Genomic DNA, 19,970 nt, shown 5'->3' with positions numbered 1-19,970 from the left:
ATAAATTGAGATGACTAAAGACTACCAGGCTGACTGAGTGAGCTGTATGTGCCCAGCTACAGAGAGTAGCCTGACAGAGACCCAAGTCAAGCTGCTCCAGGAATCTGCACATCATCACGCTCCAGAAAAACCACAGCGAACTCCCGGCGCTGCCGCTTCCAAAGGACCCTCGACTTTAGAAAATTGAGTTGCATTTTCTTTGGTTTTGGTTGTTTTTTTTATACTGTGCTGTTCAAATGGAACCAGATATAAGATGTGGGCGAAACCGTAACCGAGGGGTTAAATTCTGTCTTGAACACAAAAATTCCACTTATTTCATTGTTGTCTGTAAATATACAGTCAAGAGCCACATTTAATCACCACGCGTAGTTTCTATATTGTGACTGTAAGATTTAGTAATCGAAATGGCTACCAGAATAAAAATGCACTCTGTCATTTTTCCACTTAGACAGCCCCTGTATAATGCTCTTAAAGGTCAGCTAATTTTATTATGGAAAGTAACTAATAACCTTTATTAATTCTTACGCTCGCAGTTTTCGAACACGTCAACCAAATAAATAATACACTGCAGGAAGACACCACACAAACCAAGCTGTTGAATACAATCTCTCTGCATTTGCAACAGACAAAAGAGGTCATTAGAAATGTAATACATGGGGTTGTTTTGCTCTGGAAATTAGGAAAACATGCATAGACAGAGCTTTTTAAAAGTCAGGCTGCTGGTCCTCCCCCGTGCTCCAAGATGCTGAGACCACCAAATGAGGTGCTAAATTCACTAATACCCAAGCACAACCATGATTCCAAATGTTATGCAGCACCTTTTCTTTTTTTCTAATTTTCTAAATTTGCAGGATGTGGTCAGTATTGAAGGCCACAGGAGTTCTGCTTAGAAACTTTTCTGCTGTCTTTCATTTAATAAATGACTGAAAAACATGAAAATATCAAAGTTAAAAATACAGGTGCTTATATTTTATTCTCACTTTATCTCTTGCATGAAAAGCATCATTATGTTGCACACTATATAAAATGATGCAAGAATATTCACATTTATTAAGGATTTTTTGCTTTCCTTAAGTGGTTCAGAATGCAGAACTGCTCATGGTCAGCCTCTCCTGTTCCTAAGAAACATTACTGCACCTGAAACTAAAAATAGATGGTTATTTTCAGCCATTTAATCACATGAGGAAAAAGACACAGTTTGTACCAGTCTTCTTTAATTTACAAAATAATTCCATAACGAGCCCTCTGTGTTTATATCATGAAAATCCCTGGCACTCAACCTCCAGGCTCACACAACGGCTGCAAGTGGAAGCAAAATGGGGTTTAAAAGATTCCAGCAACAATAGTCTTGTGACTAAATCAGAAACAGAAGCACAAGTCATGAGCCAAACAGATACCTATCGGTTTCCTTGAGCTTAATCTGATTAAAACATGGCTCTCAAAAATGTTAAATAGAATGCCACGTCAGAGAGCTGGCAAATGACAAAAATAGTTCACGACAGGAAATCATTATTAAAGCAGCACTACTTGTGTATCTGTTATGGAAATTTCCCTGTAATTTTTCTAGGTTTCCCCTTATGCTTTTTGTTGAGTTGCTATTACACTTTTTTTTTTTCCCCTCAATGGCATGTAAGTTTGAGAGTAAAAAGAAAATTATCACTGCAATTTTCCAACTATACTCTGCTCAATACCATCTCAAGTGTGTCATACATCATCTTGTCATTCACTTGAACAAGAAATCACATAATATGCAGAGGTAGAAAATAATCCAAAATGGGGAAGTGTCACTAAGGCAAAACCACATTCATATACCTACACAGGAGAAAATTTAAAAAAAAAAATTAGATTTCATCTTAACTTCAAGGACTTTCATAATGAAAGCATCTTAAAAATACTTAATTGGGGGAAAAGTTTCAATGAAGAGCTGCTGAGAATGACAGTAGAGCCATTCTAGAATTCACCAAACAATATTAGAAAAACAAACCATTGAGAATATAACATTACAAATCAACCTGAATGTTTTTAAATACTTACACAATTAAAAGAAGATTCAGAATACTAAGAAAAAAAATTTTAAAACAAATTCAGTATTTCTATCCTCCTACTATTACCACTCCCCTCACAAACATCCTCCAGATTATCCTTCAGAGCACCCCATAAAATACAAACTAGAGTTGTAGCATCTTGTCCTCACTTTAGTTACATAATCCAGAAAAAGCTTTTACAACCAAAAAAACCCAATCAAACAAAAAATAATCCCTACAAATACTTTCACAAGATCTTATCTTACTGTAAGGCTAACTCCAACTCCTATGTCCCTATGTTTCCACACTGAAGAGACTTCAACAAACTTGAACAGCCACCCCCAAAACCCTCTGGATTCTTTTTAAAATGTCACTGATGGGAAAAAGCCTCCATCCATCAAATTAGCTTTTCATTCCAAACAGAAGTTTCATCTCTAATGATGATTCAGGCTTCTCCCAAGAAAAGCCAGGATTAGATGGTAACTGATGCAGTGCCTCTCCATCAGGACACCCAATGCCCCTCCAGTACCTCCACTCCTCCTCCCTGCCCCCAGCAGCCTCTACCACTGACATGGACACTTAAAACAGGCAGGGATTTTTAAAATTTTAGGTCAAACTCATAATTATTTGCTACTGGCACATCATAAGACAAACACATGATGTGGGGGAACAACGAGGTACTTCAGAGACAGGTCTACATGAAAGTAGGGCTAATCTTTAATTAAACTCCAGCTACTGCCCACCTAAAATCCAGAGGCAACAATGCAATCACAGCAATAGTTACAATTTTTAAAGACAGCAGAGTCACCACATGTTTTGCAAGTGTGTCTAAGACCTCCTTGATTTTTGTCTTGGATATTTAGCCAAGCTCTGCCTGACTCAGCATGAAAGGGAATGTGCATCCTATTAACAGCAGTGCTTAAACCTTATTCCATAAAGAGTTTTCCAAGAGCACTCACATCTATTCTTCTTAATATCCCTCCCACATTAAGAAATGATTATCTAATACAGGGAGTAATCAGCTCATGGTCTTACTACAGTCATCCTCCTTGACAAAGCAGGGAAAAAACACCCAACTGTGAAGCATTAGAAAGTCAAGGTTCAAAACATCCCCATTTATTGAGATCAATGCAAATTTATTTAGATCTCCATGCAACAAGACCAAGTGATACAGACTGGTAAATTCAAATTCCCTACTTCTGCCACAGGCCTTCACCAGGACACACAGGAGGTTACTGTGAAGGACACACAGCTTCAACTAAGGGAAGAAAAGCTGATGACAGCTAATCCAGAACTGGTTTAAATGTTAATTTTAACACTTTACCACATCAGACCAATGTTAAGCACTGAATTTCACTGCCTGTTTTCTAATGTGAAATACCAATATAGAAGAATGGATTAATAGATGGTTAATTTATTAGAGTATTACATGCCCTTTCAGGTGAGAACTGAATGGCAGAGTTCAGGTGTGCACCAAGAACCATCCAGATTGATGAAATTTGTTCCCAACTTCCCCTTTCTCATTCCATAGCCCCTTTCAGATCTATTTTCTGTGTATTACCCCAGGAAATTAGATATACAAGAGGAAAACAGACATTTTTCTGGTGCTTAGGAGCAAAAATACGTATGTGTAGAATTATAGAGGGCCAGAACACCTCCCATCACTGCAGGCTAAATGAGTCATCCACTTCAGAATAATGACCAGTAATTAAACAAGAATCTGTAAAGCTGTTAAGTGCCTTTAACAATTCCAACCTATGACACTGAAGGGGTACAAGCCCCCCGTGTACTGAAACCATCCATATGATCTGTCATATAGCAGAGCCTCTCACAAAACAACCTCTCACCCATGGAAATGCTTCTCCCCAAGAAGCCAAACAAAAACAATTTAAAATATTTATGGCCACAAATTTCAGCCCTGCTCCATAAACGGATGAGGAGACATGACATCATGCTACCTACCTAGACCTGTCTGGTTGATAACAGTCCCAGATTTCAGGCTGAAGACTGAACTGCAGGAGTGTGGAAGGGTGTGAACCTACAGGTCAGCACAGATGCTGATCACAAATCTGACTGGCCAAAGTCAGAGCTGACACTGCAGCAAATATAGGAGGTCTGGCTGTGCAGGACTGACACCACAAATACAAGTCTTGCAATATTTTTGCCTTCTTTTCAGCCTCCTTGGGCTGGAAGTAGAAAGGTTTTCCTTAAAGGGACCTAATTGTTTCATCCTCCAGTCCCTCTATCCACAGTTCTGTTTTCATGTGGTAGAGATTCCATATATTTCCTGAAGCATTAACAAAATAATAGCAAGCTCCATGCCCCAATGGGACATCTCTACCTGTTTTTTATCAGCATAGCAAGCTGCATCTCCCTTTGCTCCATGGTTTCTCCTACATTTCCACACCTGAGCTACATGCCTTAAGTCTCCATTGCTTGACTAAAGTCCTTTCATACAGCTCATTTCTAAATCTTGTCTAGAAGTATTTATTTCTCCCTTCCTAAACTTTTACTTCTCCAAGTGCCAAGCACTTGGCTGGCCAATATTCCCAAATCAGGCTTCAAAAAGGCAATTCTGAATTGTCTTGACTCAGGTTGTGACAGGAAGGGGCAGGGGCCCCCAAAAGCGTGGCGCTCTGCTGCTGCAGGAGGGAGCAGATGGCCACCTTCCAGATGGCAGCCAACCTCATCTCACCAACTGCAACATCTGTACCTTGAGTTTCATCTCAGAGGATGGTCCTGACACAGACTGCAGGTCACTGCCCACGGCTCCCGGCCACACGGCTGCTCCACAAGCCAGAGCATTTTGCAAAATGCAGAATGACAAGCCTGAAAAAAGGTTACGACTAATTAAAGTTTGTAGCGGGGCACAGTTGAAAGAGAGTTCAAAAGTAGATGTTAGGGAGAAATCCATCTTAAATATATATATTTTAAATGTTTCTCTGATCCAGCATTTTGTCCCAAGCCACAAACACGTCTTGCTTTCCACATGGCACCTTGCAAACCTGGAATTAAGATGTGAACCATGCAAACCCAACCAACCCTCATGGTTTTGCTTCCAGGTCACCCCATGGCACAGAACAAGCTCATTTTTCAGCTTCCAGACCAAAAGTCTCTAAAAGCACTACAAGAGCACTCAAAATGGACTAGATCCAGCTTTAAACATGATAAACTTCCCAAGGCTCAGTGAAACAGTGGTCAATGAATTTTAGCTTGAAGTAGCAAAGAGTAATTTGTGAGTTCTGTACCATCTATGTCTAATTTTAACACAGCCACAAATTATATTGTTTCTTCACATGAACTTAATTCAACTCCTCGTTGGGGAGTTGAACTTGAAACCTACCAACAGGAAAGTGACTAAACAGTTTTTTCTGGCACAATAAGAGGTTGATACGAATTAATGGTTTCACCAGTTTCACAGTATATATTCTTTTACAGTTTATTTAATAAAGACAAAAATTAAAATGTTGCTGCTTTCTTATTTTGAATGCATAACCTCCTCAAAAAGACTGTTTCCAGACATTTAAAGCAAGAAAGTGTGTTTTACAATAGGAAAAGGAAGCACACTGCATTTCAAAATCCATTAAAATATAAAATTCTGGTTACAGGCTCAACAATCTGCCTAATTAGTTTTTTCTAATTAGCAGGATGCTCTAACCTCTTTAATAAGACTTCTGTGGACAGAATGTTCCATACTGGTTATCCATCTGAGGAAAAAACTAAACAAATACTTCTGAAGTGCAGCTAATAGAACAAACGTGGCTGGGCTTCATGGTCAGAAGGCTGCTCTGGCATGTAATACCAGCAATCTGCAAAAACATGAAATATTCTACCTTGGATACACTACTGCTTGCACTAAAGAGCCCTCTGGATTTCAAAGACAAAATGAAAGCTATTATATGCAAGTGTCAATGAAGTTACAGTTTTAGACCACACGCTGGAAGGCAAAATAAATAAAATAATATTTAAAAAAATAAAATTAAAAACAAAATAAAATAGGCACGGACTAGACACCATAGAAAAGTGAACTGAAAAGATAATGGGAAGGCAAACAGCACAGTGATGCTGCAACAACCCAGAGTGTGGTTGTAAAGCTCTTTGGCTGCACAGCAAAGCATTTGCTCCATGCACACAGCTTTTGTATCTTCCTCTTCATCATTCAGAGCCTTAATCGGTACCTAGCAATTAATAGGCAGCAGTATTGTCTCCAAATCCCATTTCACCCAACAAAAAACATTTTCATTATTCCTCCATATCAAGCATTCTGTTTAGAAACTATGGGTTAAGAGAAATGGGGAGCCCCAGCAGTATCTGTGACCAGAGGAAAATTCTGGAGATAAAGAAAACCCAGTCCCCTGCTCCATTAGGAGTTTGCAGAGCAGCTGCTGAGCTTCATCTCAACAGCTGAAATATCCTTTATACTCCTTAAAAACGCAGGAAGCACACAAGCATCTCAAACTCCCTCCCTGCCACCAATTCATTCACCCCAATTCCACCCATGGCCCCAGCATGTTGGTCTCATCACCCATCAGCAGACAGGAAAACTATTATACCCTTCACTTTTTTCCAATCAGTATCAAGGAAAACAAGAGCCATGTGCAAAATATAATCTAAGAACAGTCCCTTGAAAACCTCCTGCTAATGACAGGAGGTACAGAGGCACCATAAATATTGACTTCAAACACGCTGAGCCCCAGAGACCCCACGCACTCCACAATGTCAATGACCTTCCATGCAGCTGTTAGCATTGGAAATTAGGATTTTTCAAGTACAGATGCTTACTTTAATGCTGAATTTATATTCCACTCATCATAGCATAGCGTGGTTAACAGTTGGACTTGATGCTCTTAGAGGTTTTTGCCAACCTTAACGATTCTGAGTCTATGATTAAAATCTAATATTTTTCTTCTGTACTAAAATGTAAAATCATATAAAAATATTTTCCAGTGTGTTTACACCAGAATGAGTTTTAATTCAATGCGAGACCACGCTCCAGGTTCTCTGCTCCATGTTAGAAAAAAAAAGGAAGAAAATGTAGGTTTTACTATTTCTAACTCACGATGAGATTTTCAATAATTATATTAGATTCTAGTTTTCCAGATTCTTTTGTGGCAAATTACTCTTTTCTGACACTCCTCCCTACCACTCTGGCCTACGGAGCTTTTGGGGAAAAGACCTGAGGTACTTCAGACCTGAATGCTTCAACAGCCACAGAAAACCAATTCAAGACCTGGCGCACAGGATCCTCTGCAGGGCTGGTACAAAACCTCAGAAGAGCAAGTTCTGCTGCAAGCCAGATTCCACCTTGAGTGCATGGCAACACAACAATCTGGAGGAGGTAAAGATGAGGGCTGTGTAATCAGGTCCTCTTCCAAAAAAGCCTTTTGACTGGAAAACATCACTTGAGTCATCAGTAACCACAAGGACCAGTTGACCCCACACAAGTGAATTTCTCCCAGTCAGGACCTTGAAGATTCATGGAAGTCATGGAGAAAGACGAGGACACCAAATATTTGCTCCTGGGATAACTGAGAGTCACAAATACCAAAAGGTGCCCAACATCTGATGGTAACTCAAGTTCCACACAAAACACCTACTCACCTTTTTTCATCTCACTTTGACAGCCCACAGCTAAGACCTGAGGATGTAACAATAAATTGGAACCAACTTTTGTCTAGGAGGATAACAACAAAGAAGGAATTCAAGTGGTAAAGTAAAAAAAGAAAAGAACAACAAGAAAATGGGCACTCTACTACCAAAGGGGGAAAAAAAACTTCAAAAACCTGCCAAAACCACCCCCAAAATTCAACTTTTCTTGCGCAGTTTTAGCGTCTTCAGCAATATTTCTCAAAATACATTTGGAAGATAAAATTTTTAACTGTTAGGTTTTCAATAAAATTGACTAACAGGAAATTTATGCAGTAAAAATAATTTAAAATAATTCAGTTCCTCAGGGTTTAAGCACAGAGATATGTTGCCATGCATGCTAACTGCTCCATGTTTACTGAGTTACAACTCTTCTGTCAGGAGTAGGAAATGCATTTTGCACACAAAAGCCAAAGGCACTGTCAAACCTGCAGCAATCTGCAGAACATTTGGAAAAAAATGCCTGCAAACTAACCGTTACTAGATAATGGTCCCATTTATCATTCTTAAATTCCATCTTTAATTAAAAATGGGATATTCTCTTACATAAATAAAAAATTACAGATGTTCTTAAATTACTCCTCTTTAAGTTTTTTACTTTTTCCATATATAATATACATAGAGTTAGGTATTCAGAATTTTTTCATGTGATTACATAATACCTTAATACATGAAGATTTTTCCATACTCTAACTAGATACATATAATTTTCCATAGAGTATGCTATATTAAAAAATTCTAGCATTCAAGAAAACACATTAACAGAAATCAGTTGGAATGCCATTTAACTGCAAGAAAAATAGAATTTGAAATTAATTTCCTATTAATTCTACCCATAATCATTTACACCTTTGCTTTTTAAAACATTTGGTAAATCACCAATTTAAAGGACTGATGTAGTTACATCAGGTAAGGTGGTGTGAGAGAAACATTAGCTCCACTCTAAATACATTTTTCCCCATATAATTCTTTGACATACTCTTAAAAGGAATGAATTCTTCCAGTTATTCTGCAACAAGAAAACCACATATTTGCTTTTGATGTTGTGTCCACTGTTGTTTCCTTCATCCTTTCTTCAAGTTGCAACTAGGCAGAAATAGAAGTTCAAGTGTGCAACAAGTAAAATGGAAATTAAGAGAGCTAAAACAAAAAATGATGAACAAGAAGGCAAGGTTATAAACATAAACAATAAAAACAGCCAGTGCTCTGAAATGGAAAGCATTCTTTAAAATGACTGTGTCCACTGGACCATCAGAGTAAATGTGCAGGAGGAAGGGAGGAAAAGACAGGGACAAAGGACAAAGGCAAGAAAGGAAAAATACTGTCTAAGGGAAAAAGGAAATTGTGGAAATCTCCATTACAGAACGATGAACAAAAATAAGCCTTTCAGTTGCTTTGTATTCATCAAAGATATTTCAATTAATAGATGCAATGTATGTATTCCTAATTGTTTTTTGTAGGGAAGTTAAATTCATCATCATAATGACTCAAAGCCTACCAATACTTAGGCTGAGATGTATTAAAGGGAAGAGGAGGAGGAAATAAATTGATCAAACTCCAGTGTGGGGGAGTCAGAAGTTGATCCTAAATTAAATGTTTTCCATTGTGGCACAATTTGGCACAAACTCCTGCCTAGGTATGTGTTGTGTATTTAGGGAAGAAACGAGATAATAATCCAGAAAATTAAGTGGTTTATGTTTAGACTAACATTTCTGTTGAAGCAGAGTGGCATTTATGAAGCAACCATCCATCCACAACCACCCTCACCCACTGTGCCTCAGCTCACACCAGACTGGGCTCCCAGATTATGGCCTGAGTCCCTCGGATGGCACTGCACCAGGAGGTGATGCCCTTGGAGAGCAACCAATGGACCCCAGCCTCGTCTTAGGGACAGTCAGTTCTGTAATCCCAGAGCAATCAAGAAGATAAAAGCAGAAAACACCTTTGAGCACATTTTCCAGAGTGACCATGGGCCTTCAAAATCTGCACTGAACCTCATGGACACCCACAGTAGGTCTAACAGCCCTCAGTGGCATGAAAAGCAGATACAGAAAAAAATCCTAGAATGGTTTGGGTTGGAAGGGACCTTAAAGATCATCCAGTTCCAAATGCCCTGCCATGGGAAGCTTGGTGGCTCCAAGCTCCAGCCAAGCTGGCTCTCAACTTATGGACTGAAACAGGTAAGGAAAGGCCTCTGGTTTCAGTCTTCTGAAGACTGGAACTGAGATGTCACAACTACCCGAACCAAGAGTTTCAAACTTCAGTGTGTTTGGGTCAAGATAAAGCTTACTCAAAAAAAACCCCAAAAGTGCATGTATTTATATTAGTGCTAAGGTAGGTCTTCTCCCAAAATTCCTTTGTTAAAAACAGTTTGTACAATGTAAAATTCTTTTTCATCATGCATCAATTCACAAAACACAGTCTAGTTGTGGGTACTCATTAAGAAAATTAGTTGCTTATGACACCAGAAAACAAAGCTATAAATCTAAATCATGTGCAAAGCAAGTATCTGACAAAATTTGTAATATTTACTTCTTAGTTAAAAAAAAAAAAAAACGAAAAAACAAAAAACAATCTGAGATTAGGAAAAAATGAAGCACCAAAAAAAAAAAAAAAGGGGGAAAAATCAATATTTTTCTCTTTATTAGATGCAAACTAAAGCCTTTTTTACTTTCCCTTTGGAAGATCAAATTAGTGTTATGGGCTGGAATGACAATGAATTGTGGAAAGTATCATATTCTTTATAATATAGTAGTGTATATGTTTGTTATTTGAAAATAGAAATGTAATCCATAACTAATCTAGAAATAAAATATATACACAGCAACCATTTAAAAGGACAGATAAAATCCTCATTAAAATCCTAAGTGCAGAAATACTGAATCATAATGCACAATTTCATTACATTTTACTGCCAGCAATGTAAATATCAATTCTCCAGGTGATTCATAAAATTCATTTTAGAAAGAAAAATAAGGATTTCACCCGGCATTTGAGAACATAAAGGAAAACACATGCTAGGGTTTGAAAACCCAGACTGTTCTTTCCTTCTCTCATCAGAATATTTTGCTGGAATTTCGGCAAATCTTTTACACATCAAACAGACAACTGCCATTTCACATTAGCACTTTGCACAGATCACCCAGCAGTCCCAGCCCGCGTCCTCCCCGGCCCGCACCTCTCCCCGCATCATCCTCATCATTCCCAGCTTACTTCTGCCAAAACTCAGCTCCCAAATATACACTTCCCCTGACTTCAAAGGAAGGAGCCTGCATTTAAACTCATCTAAACCCTCTTTTAACTATCCAAATTGTGAAATTGCCTAATAATGGGAGTGTATTTAAGGGGGGGGGGATAAAAAAAAAAGCATGTTGGACAAATTAACCAAGCAAAGTTTTTGGAGGGAAGAGTGCATGTGGGGGTTTCCACACAAAAACGTAAAGAAAACCTGTCACTTTTAAAATGAATAGCTACCATCTGCCAGCATTTTATCTGAGGCAAAGTTGATTAATGCAAAGTGAATGTTTAAGATCACATTGCTGTCTGCCTGAATAAATTTCAGGTAGTTTACTTGGGAGGTTTTTTTGTCCTGGTTTTAGAAGATTTTTTTTGCTGTTCTTATTGGATCGCCCCCTCCAAGTTTTTCGGCAGCCAGAGCTAAGAATAAAAAAACATTTGTTCTTAAATCATGGTGCTGTACAAGGACTTTTGAGCACCAGAGCATTGTTTCTGGCCCTTCAGAGCAAGAGAATTCATCTCCCTCAAAAGGACATCCCACCTCCTTCATCAGCTTCACAAAAACTTTTCAGGCAGCCTCTCTCCATCACATTGAAAAGGAAATTTTCGCAGTCTGGTTGTGAGCAGAGAAACAACAGCAGTGCTGTTATCCTCAATAGGAAGTGATTTTGCCTCTAGACCCTCCCTAATTTTTTACTTCATTTTTTACTGGGTTAAGTCTTTTTACCAGACTAATTTATTTTTTTACCAATTATTTCATAATTCGCTTTTATTTACACTATCTTCACCAATCAAAAAAAACCAAATTAATTATGATTCTAAACCCTTTTTCTGTTAACTTTCACACCTTGATTTATATTAGCATTCTGCTAAAAATCGTTCTCAAATCCATTTGATAATATGCTCCCCTTGCAAAATTCTCTTTGACCGTTAACATTTTTCAGAAGAAGCTTCCAGAACAGGTTTGGGGCGATAATAACCTAAATCAAGTAAAACCCACTTTTACACATGCATTCATTCCCATGTTACGTTTTTCCAGCATCAGATGGCCTCCAAGTTCTCCCTCAGCAGAAAGAATTTCACACCCCTTATCCAGGCTGGGACACCCTCTATTATCCAGGGCTACAGCAGTGGAGGGCATCATCTGTGCTGAGCGGTGGAGCTTCGTGCCATTCCATATGGACGTATATTCTCTGTGCTTACACTCAAAGCTGGCTGGACACCAGCCAGCTCTGGTCAGAAGTCACCAAGTTGTTTTAGCTCAGTACATGGTGCCTGTGTCTCGTATCTCAGTAGGGTTTATTGGTTGAGGCTCAACGTGGTGCTAGGACGGCCATCTGGCCCCCGGAGTGGAGCGAACTCCCAGCCAGCTCCCTCGGAGCGTGGGCAGGACAAACGTGTGTGCGTTTGCACCAGCCCGTGTGAACTAACCTGGGTGAACTCAAAATGGTTTGTTCAGGGGGAAAAAATCCCCAAGCAAGTTTAGCACTAATGGAATTAAAGCAATAATGACCCTTTGTTCAGTGAGGGAGTGGAAAAGCGGAGCGCAGGGCGAAGCAGGGGCTGCCACACCTTCCTCTGGGCACCTCCACAACAAAGTGAGAATGTGGAGATTTGTACCCACCAGTGAGTTACACCCACTGGTATTTTTAATCAAAGAAGTGTTTAAGGCTAGCTTGGATAGTGATTGGAGAAACCTGGTCTAGTGGAAGGAGCCCCTGCACATGGCAAAGATGTTGGAATGACACGGTCACCTCCAACCCAACCCAGTCTGTGATTATGTGTTTCTAGGAGACCTGAACCCTGTCCTTATGGCATACTGGATATTACATTTAGCCACCTTATATATTCCTGCCTTTACATCACCTCATCAAAGCACAAGGGATTTCTAGGAGCACATTCCCTTCCTTTCCAGGAGCACATCCCACTGTGCCCCACACAAAACTGCAGTTAAAACACAAAGGGCAACAAAAACATGGGGTGAAACCAAGGCAACCTCTGGGCAGAAAATTATTCAGTAATTCCAAAGAGATGAGACATGTCCCATCTTCAAATGCAGGGAATTTGAGCAGCTACATCAAAATACACACTCTTAGTAGTTAATGAATGAGGTTTATGTTTATTCACCTATACATAAAATCAAACACCATAAAATATGCCCAAAAAAATCCCAAACAGTATCAGATCATCTTTTTCTTTTAATTTGTAGGTAATTGGTTACCTTCTTTTAACTTATGTACTATTCATACACACAATTTATTTATTCCTTACCTGTGCATCATGAGGGTCAAATTCTAGGATGGCCTCTAATGCAGGACAAATTACTGCAGTTCCCACAAAGATTATATAAACATTTCCAGTATTTTACAGAAAGATGTAAACAGGCAGGAATGTTTCCAGCACAAATGAGTATCTATGTATTCAGATTTAATGAAATTTGCCCTGCCCTGCTTTGAGTTACATCCTCAAACACCTTCTCCAGGGCATGCAGGAATGTTTCTGCAAACAAAGTATCTAGAAAACAGTTAAATCCTCAAGCTTGCAAATGGTCACACATGCACACAGTGTTATGTTTTCAGAAAGATTGAAATGCTCACTGGAAAAAAAAATTTAAATGCAAAGGGTTGTTTTTTTAAGGTATTTAAGGGACACAGCCCACCAGAATTCACTCTATTATAATGCATTTTCTGCTTATAGAATAGAACTAAAGCATCAGATCTGAAACAGTCTTAAATCTAGTAGATTTTAATAGAATATTAAAAAAAAATAAAGTCAAGAAACAGCCACATCTACATTATATACTGTCAAAATGTATTCTCCTTTGCTGAACACCACCCCCAGGTTGGGGTTTTTTGCCAGAGTTCTATTAATTGAAAACAATAATTTGTTTTCTCTTTTGTAAAACGTAAAAAGCACAGAATTTGTCTTTAAAATATAGTTGTCAGATATCAAGGGGTATATATATGCTAACATTTACCCTAGGGGTATTTCAGGGCTAGAATCTGTTACAAATAAAATCTTTATTCATATGAACAGCTACCTGGGGGGCAATACTGAATGTTATACATAATATTTATATATATATATTTAAAATAATATAGCAGTGCTAATAAAAACACACTGGAAGCTACTCTGAATTTAGTCACTCTGTTTTACAGTTTTATGCTACTAACTTTTTGGAGATTGAATATTTTGTAGAGGATAGCTCCTAGAAGATAAACTCCTTTCATCTAATGTATCATACCAGTGTTTTACTATCTATAATTTAATAGACTGCTCACTGTAATAAAGAAAATAATTACAGGAAAAAGAAAAGCATTTTTGTTTTTCATTAAATTGTGCAACAGTATTTTCAAATTTGAGAACTTCCCTTGAATTAAGAATTTTTAAAAGGCTAAAAAAATTTCTCCTTTTACATGCTTTCTAGAATTACAGAATAGTCTGTGTGCTATGGAAAATAACTTTAGGCTAAAGATCAGACACCCACATTTATCAAGAAGCTGAAGCTGTCTGAAGAAGTTGGGAGACAAAAGCAGTGAGCACAGCAGCTCTGTAGAGTGCCAGCAGCCTGAGGAGGCTCTGCTGGACCTTCCAAATCCATGGAATGAAGATAATATCCCACCAACTGCTAACAAAACTCTCAGATGGTTGAAAACCTTGTCTAGAGAAAGCAGACTGTAATTCCTCCCTTTTTCAGTGCACTTCAAATGCTGAGATTTGGAAACTGCCACCACAAGAATGAAACTCCTCGTACCAATGCAACATCCAAACACCTTCTTTCAAATTAGGGAAAAATCATCTGTTACTCTACAGCAATTGAAACTCAGTCTGTGGCTGCTGCACATCAATCTATGCAATCATTCCAAGATCTCTAGGCAAGTGATCCACCTTTAAATTCTCCTTCTGGCCTTCTAAATTGAAAGGATTCTGCATGCTTGGGCTTCCCACTCCTCAGGGCTCCCATGCTCCTCTCAGAAGATGAAGGAAAACATGAGCTGGTTTAACACATTGCTCAACAAAGCCAAGAAAACAGAAAAGCAAAATTTTCTGAAGAAATGCAGCACGGACTTTGCATTGGGGAATTAATACGAATCCAGGCAGTCCTGCAGATCGAACACCGAGCGCCCGATATCTCCCGCAACAGCTCTGTGTGTTCCCTGCGGAGGGTGAGGACACCTTCTCCCTGTGACAATCCTGGGGAGATCTCCATGTTCTTGGAACATCACGTTCCTGCACACCAAGAGAGCGGCCGTACAGTTCACAAAAGTAACATTAAATGCCCTGTTCGTTACCAACTCAGCTTTAGTTTGTGTCAAGGGAGGACACGTCTGTTCTCTGATAAAACAATTAGCAAGTTCATCACAGAAACTCTGCTCACTGCAGAGGGTCTGATTTTAACATCTACGGCTCTGCACTGCATCCTTTGTGTCAAAAGCACTTATTAACACTATTCCTTAACTCTCTGAGTGTCACATTTAAACTAACAAACCTTCCTGCTCCCAAAAAGCTTATATGGATAGATGTCTAAGTTCTTTAAAACATATCTACACTACTTCTCTAAAATACATCAGACTTAAGAGCATCAGTATTACTTCTCACATGCACCAGGATCTTGAAATAAAGTACAGTTTGAACATAAAGATTTAGTAAGGCAGCTCTGTTATCACAAGTGTTTGCACTTGAAATATCCGTGACCTTTCTGCGCTACTAAACATACAAATAAAAACAAGGTATTTACGAAACGTCACATTTATGGAAAGCACTTATAAAAGAAAGGGTTTTTTTCTGTAAATAATATCAATATTATAAGTAATGCAAATTTGGTATTTTCCACGACCTTACAAGAAGGTTGAAATATTTAAATGTGCAATTCTGAACATTCAGTATTGCCAGTTTACAATGGAATTTTGTCTTTACAAACTGCTACCTGGGAAGCTGATCTTCAGTGGTTATTAGAAAGCTTAGAAATAACAGGATTAAAATTAATTTTAATCAATGTGTTTTCTAATAGGAGAGTAGTCATCCTTACTAGGTTGAATCTGATGCACCTACACTTTCTATTTAATAAAATAATCGAAACATTCAATTACAAAACAAACATTAAAAATGTGCAAGTAAAGTAGAAGGTACCTCTAATCAGTTTTCCTCTCACCAGCCATATCAGCCCTTGATCCTAAAATTTTATGCTGCCTGCGAGGACAAGGTACAAATTCTATTTTAACCATCGCATCTTTGTCAACTTTGACTGTTTGATTCCCTCTGCTCCAACCCGAACAGCACCAGCAAAGAAAACACTTTCCTCTCCTTAAGAAGCTCCATTGGTTAGATCAGATTTATTTGCTGTCAGTAAAGGTTGTATTTGCACATAAGTCTATGACAGATTGCAAGTTTATTAACTTCAAGTGAGTTTTCAGGCTGCTGGGTTGAGGTTTTTTTTTGTTGGGTTGTTGGGTTTTTTGTGGGATTTTGCTTTTTTTGGTTTTTTTTGTCAGCGCTCCCTCCCCCTTTCCCCAAGATGTGGGTTACTTGACAAATTGGAGTTAAGTTATCTTAGGTCAATGTAACTGTAAGTTAAACTAATGAAGTGTATGTCTATGAGTGATGTCTGATTAGTTTAATGCAGTTAGTGCTGGACAGCTTGGGCTGCTGACCTTGAAGGAACACAGATAACATTGTGATGCGTTGGAGGATGTGGTTGTGATACAAGACAAATTTACATAACAGTTTGTCATGTACACTCCTCCAAAACAAAACTGTTGCAAAAAGAAAGCAAGAGGAAACCAACGCTAAATGCCTCTCACAAGACAAAACGGGGAAAATTAATTATAACGTTTGGCTTGAGGTGGGAGATTATTTTAAATGGGAGCCAAAAGCAGGCACAGGAAAGGTGTTCATTTACACAATATGTGCTCCAAGATGGCTTAGACATTGTGCTGGGTAACACTGAGCAAACACACCCTTCTACAGCACAAATCTACTCTTGAAAAATTATATTCCTTCCTCAGGAAGCACCTACTCGCTCACAGTAAAAAATACCAGACCCAGTTCTGAACTGCAACTCGTTGGCACATCATTGAGGGGTGCTCAGAGTCCTCCTGAAGTTCATTCTGCAGCTGCTTGAGCTAAAAGAACTCTGTGCATGAACAGTCTCTCCCCATGAAGGTGCACAGTCCCCACACAATGTTCTGCATGCTGTGAGCAAAGCTCTATCTCCCTGCTCCAGACAATCACCTCGCCACATCTAATCTGATCAGGTAGGCCAAGCAAAACTGCTGGGTTTAGAGACAGCTTGGCTCTGGGGGGGCTGATTCTCACCATGTGATAGCTATCTTGTCGACCTAAATCGCCTCTTTTTATCAGCCCAGGTTCTAGCTGATGGAAATTTGCCACTTACATAAATGTATAATTGACACCCACAGTTGCTGGCACGTTACTGAACTGGACCATCATTAAGATAAAACTGCTCCCTTAATCCTCCAGGTCAGCCTGAGCAGGACACTGATAAATCAGACTCGCTAATAGATACATGGGAGGGCACGTGAGGAAGCTTGCAGCGTTCACATCTGTGCCATCTCTCAGCCTAATCTGTGAAGCACAGTTTAAACCTTTCAGAATGACTGAGCTCACATGATAAATTTCAAATAAGAGATACACATACATGTATAGACATCAGGTACCCAGATATTGAGAGACTCTCACGGACGGGAGATGCAAGATAAAACAGTCCTGGAAATTCTAAATAAAACATATCATTTCTCAGTTATACCCCAAGAACAAAAACCTGTGCTGTCCCCTGCAAGCCCCTAATTGCTCTCACACACACCCTTGCATACACACAAGGAGTGAGTTCAAGAGACCTGGTTGAAGGCATCCGCGTAATTTGAGTTTAGAAATTATTCAATCCCTTGGTTACCTGTAATTAGAACTTGTTGGCACTGTTTGCATGAAATAAAGAGCAGAAGTCCGTGCCTTCCAATGCCACTTCTTGGCTGGGAGTGTGCAGAGGACACAATCTTCTTGTAGCTCTTCCTGGAGAAGATCCATCAGCTGTTTGTGGGAGCCACCATAAAAGGGTTCAATGAGAAGGACACTCATTTTCCAAGCATTTCAGAACTGTCTGAAACCTGAAAAGGAAAACAGAGAAGCATTTTACTTTAGAAACATATCTTTATTATTATTGTTATTGTTACTACTTAAAATTATATTGGAAAAAGAAGAAATATACTGCAAGGCCTTGTAATACATCCTTAATATTATATTAATGAGTTTACTTCAGAAAAGGCTACTTAGCAATTATGATGACTAGATTATTTTGACCTTTAAAAGATACTGTCTGTAAATTTTAAATGAATGAAAATGTGCAAGACTTAGGAACACATTGTATTTTAAATTTATGGGTTTGTTTTCAATCTGATATTTAAAAACAGCTTTACTTTACCAACTAACTCCCTAATACGGTCAATTATTCCATAACTTAGAATGTAGCTTATTCATTCATTCTCCTTTTCCTGATGGCAGAGAAAATTAAAGAGCAATTCAAACACACTTCAGCCAAAACAGTTGCCAGTAACAGTGATTTGGGTAAGAGATTTAAAGGCAAAGAGCAGGTTGAGGAGATGCAGTCGGGACATTCCCCACGACACCCTCCTGCATTGCTGGGAGCTGGGATCACAACCCCAGCAACAACAGGAGATGTAAACCACCCTATTTTTTCTGAGTACTCCAAAGTGGGTGGAAGAGAACACTAGAGGAGGCTCAAGGAAGCTCTGAGACAAAAAGCCACAAAGAGCTGCTCACAAACAGGATGCAGAACGGGCTGCCCAAAGCAAGGGGACAGATGAAAACCCGGTGACTATTGCTCATCGCCCTCATGAGTCACACCCTTGGGGTACTCAAAAGCTGCTTTTCACATGCTTCGAGCAAAGCCACCACACACAAAAGCTGAAAGCAAAACCCTGAAAGGTGTTCACCATCCACAAACACCTCTCTGATGGTTTCCCTCTGAACACTCCCTAAGAATGATAGACTCCCTGCCAAACTCAGTTACTCCGGACTCCTGTTTGACAATGTACATTGCAAGACCTTACACCCATTTCCTGACCTGCAATTTCTAGTGGTTTCAGACTGCAATCCCTATCTTACCAAAACCTCTGGTGACAAGAAATGAGAATTCAACAGAGAACTACAGACTCTCCTGAAAATCTCAATCATCATCTCAGCCATAGTTGAGAAATTTAGCTTGATTCAAGATCAGGTAAAAATATTATGTATTCTGTAATCATGGGGCAGAAAAAAAACAAAAAGCCTTTTAAGTGTACTGTGGCTATCAAAAGATCAGTTAACCACCAACAAAAATCCAAACACTGAATCAATTTAATTGGGAGACAAAACATAAGAAACCTTTAGGTTGTTTTTTGTTGTTGGCCCACCATGGTGCCAGATGAAATGGCAATGTAGAGCTTCTGGGTCATAACAGAACAATCAGCAAAAGAAAAAAACATTCCATGCTCCAATTTTCCTAATCCAGCCTGGATTCAGATTATCATTTGCTCCGTTATTCACTCCTCCATAATATTTCAAATAAATTACTTGTTTTAACAATTACGTTCTTCGCAAAGCCAAAAGGAAAGCCATCTGGAAGCAGATACTTCATTTTGGAGCTTGCTTCTTTTCAGGTAGCAAAGCAGTTTCTGATCTCTTTTCCACTGACCTAATTTCAAAAAAATCACACTTTTGAGATCATTGACGTTTTCTGAATTTACAATGATGTAACCAAAATCATACTCTCTCCTCCAAAGCCCTTTTGGAGCCTGCAGGGTAATAACTGCTATAAAAACACAAGCTGTGGTTTAGAATCTGCACTATTCACCTAAAGAACAATTTGTAATTAATCATGCTATGCTTGTCATCAAATGCCACCGAAAATTTAATTCAAGGGACTAAAGGGAAGCGTTTTATAAATTCAGGCCCTAAAAACGGGGTATGTGAAAAGTTGGTAAATGCCACTGAGTCAGTCACTCAGGGAGGCTTGCAACTAATTTACAAATCATTAGCAGTATCACT

The 19,970-nt window shown here is 38.9% G+C and overlaps 1 protein-coding gene across 2 annotated transcripts in view; it reads right to left on the bottom strand.

Annotated features, from left to right (window-relative positions):
- Window positions 1–19,970, bottom strand: part of GTDC1 (glycosyltransferase like domain containing 1) — a 170,621-nt gene that overhangs the window by 100,149 nt on the left and 50,502 nt on the right. Inside the window, exon 4 of one of the 2 annotated variants that reach the window (XM_084209205.1) lies at window positions 17,821–18,031. In XM_084209205.1, coding sequence (XP_084065331.1) covers window positions 17,821–18,002 — 182 coding nt within the window. In that variant the 5' untranslated portion in view covers window positions 18,003–18,031. Of the gene's footprint in view, window positions 1–17,820; window positions 18,032–19,970 lie in introns of those variants that run through there. The other variant, XM_084209206.1, reaches the window with a different exon arrangement.

Source organism: Fringilla coelebs, assembly GCF_963513975.1.
Source record: "Fringilla coelebs genome assembly, chromosome: 7".
NCBI classification, from domain to species: Eukaryota; Metazoa; Chordata; class Aves; order Passeriformes; family Fringillidae; genus Fringilla; species Fringilla coelebs.
The sequence above is the reverse complement of the archived record's forward strand: the minus strand, read 5'-3'. Positions and strand labels throughout refer to the sequence as shown.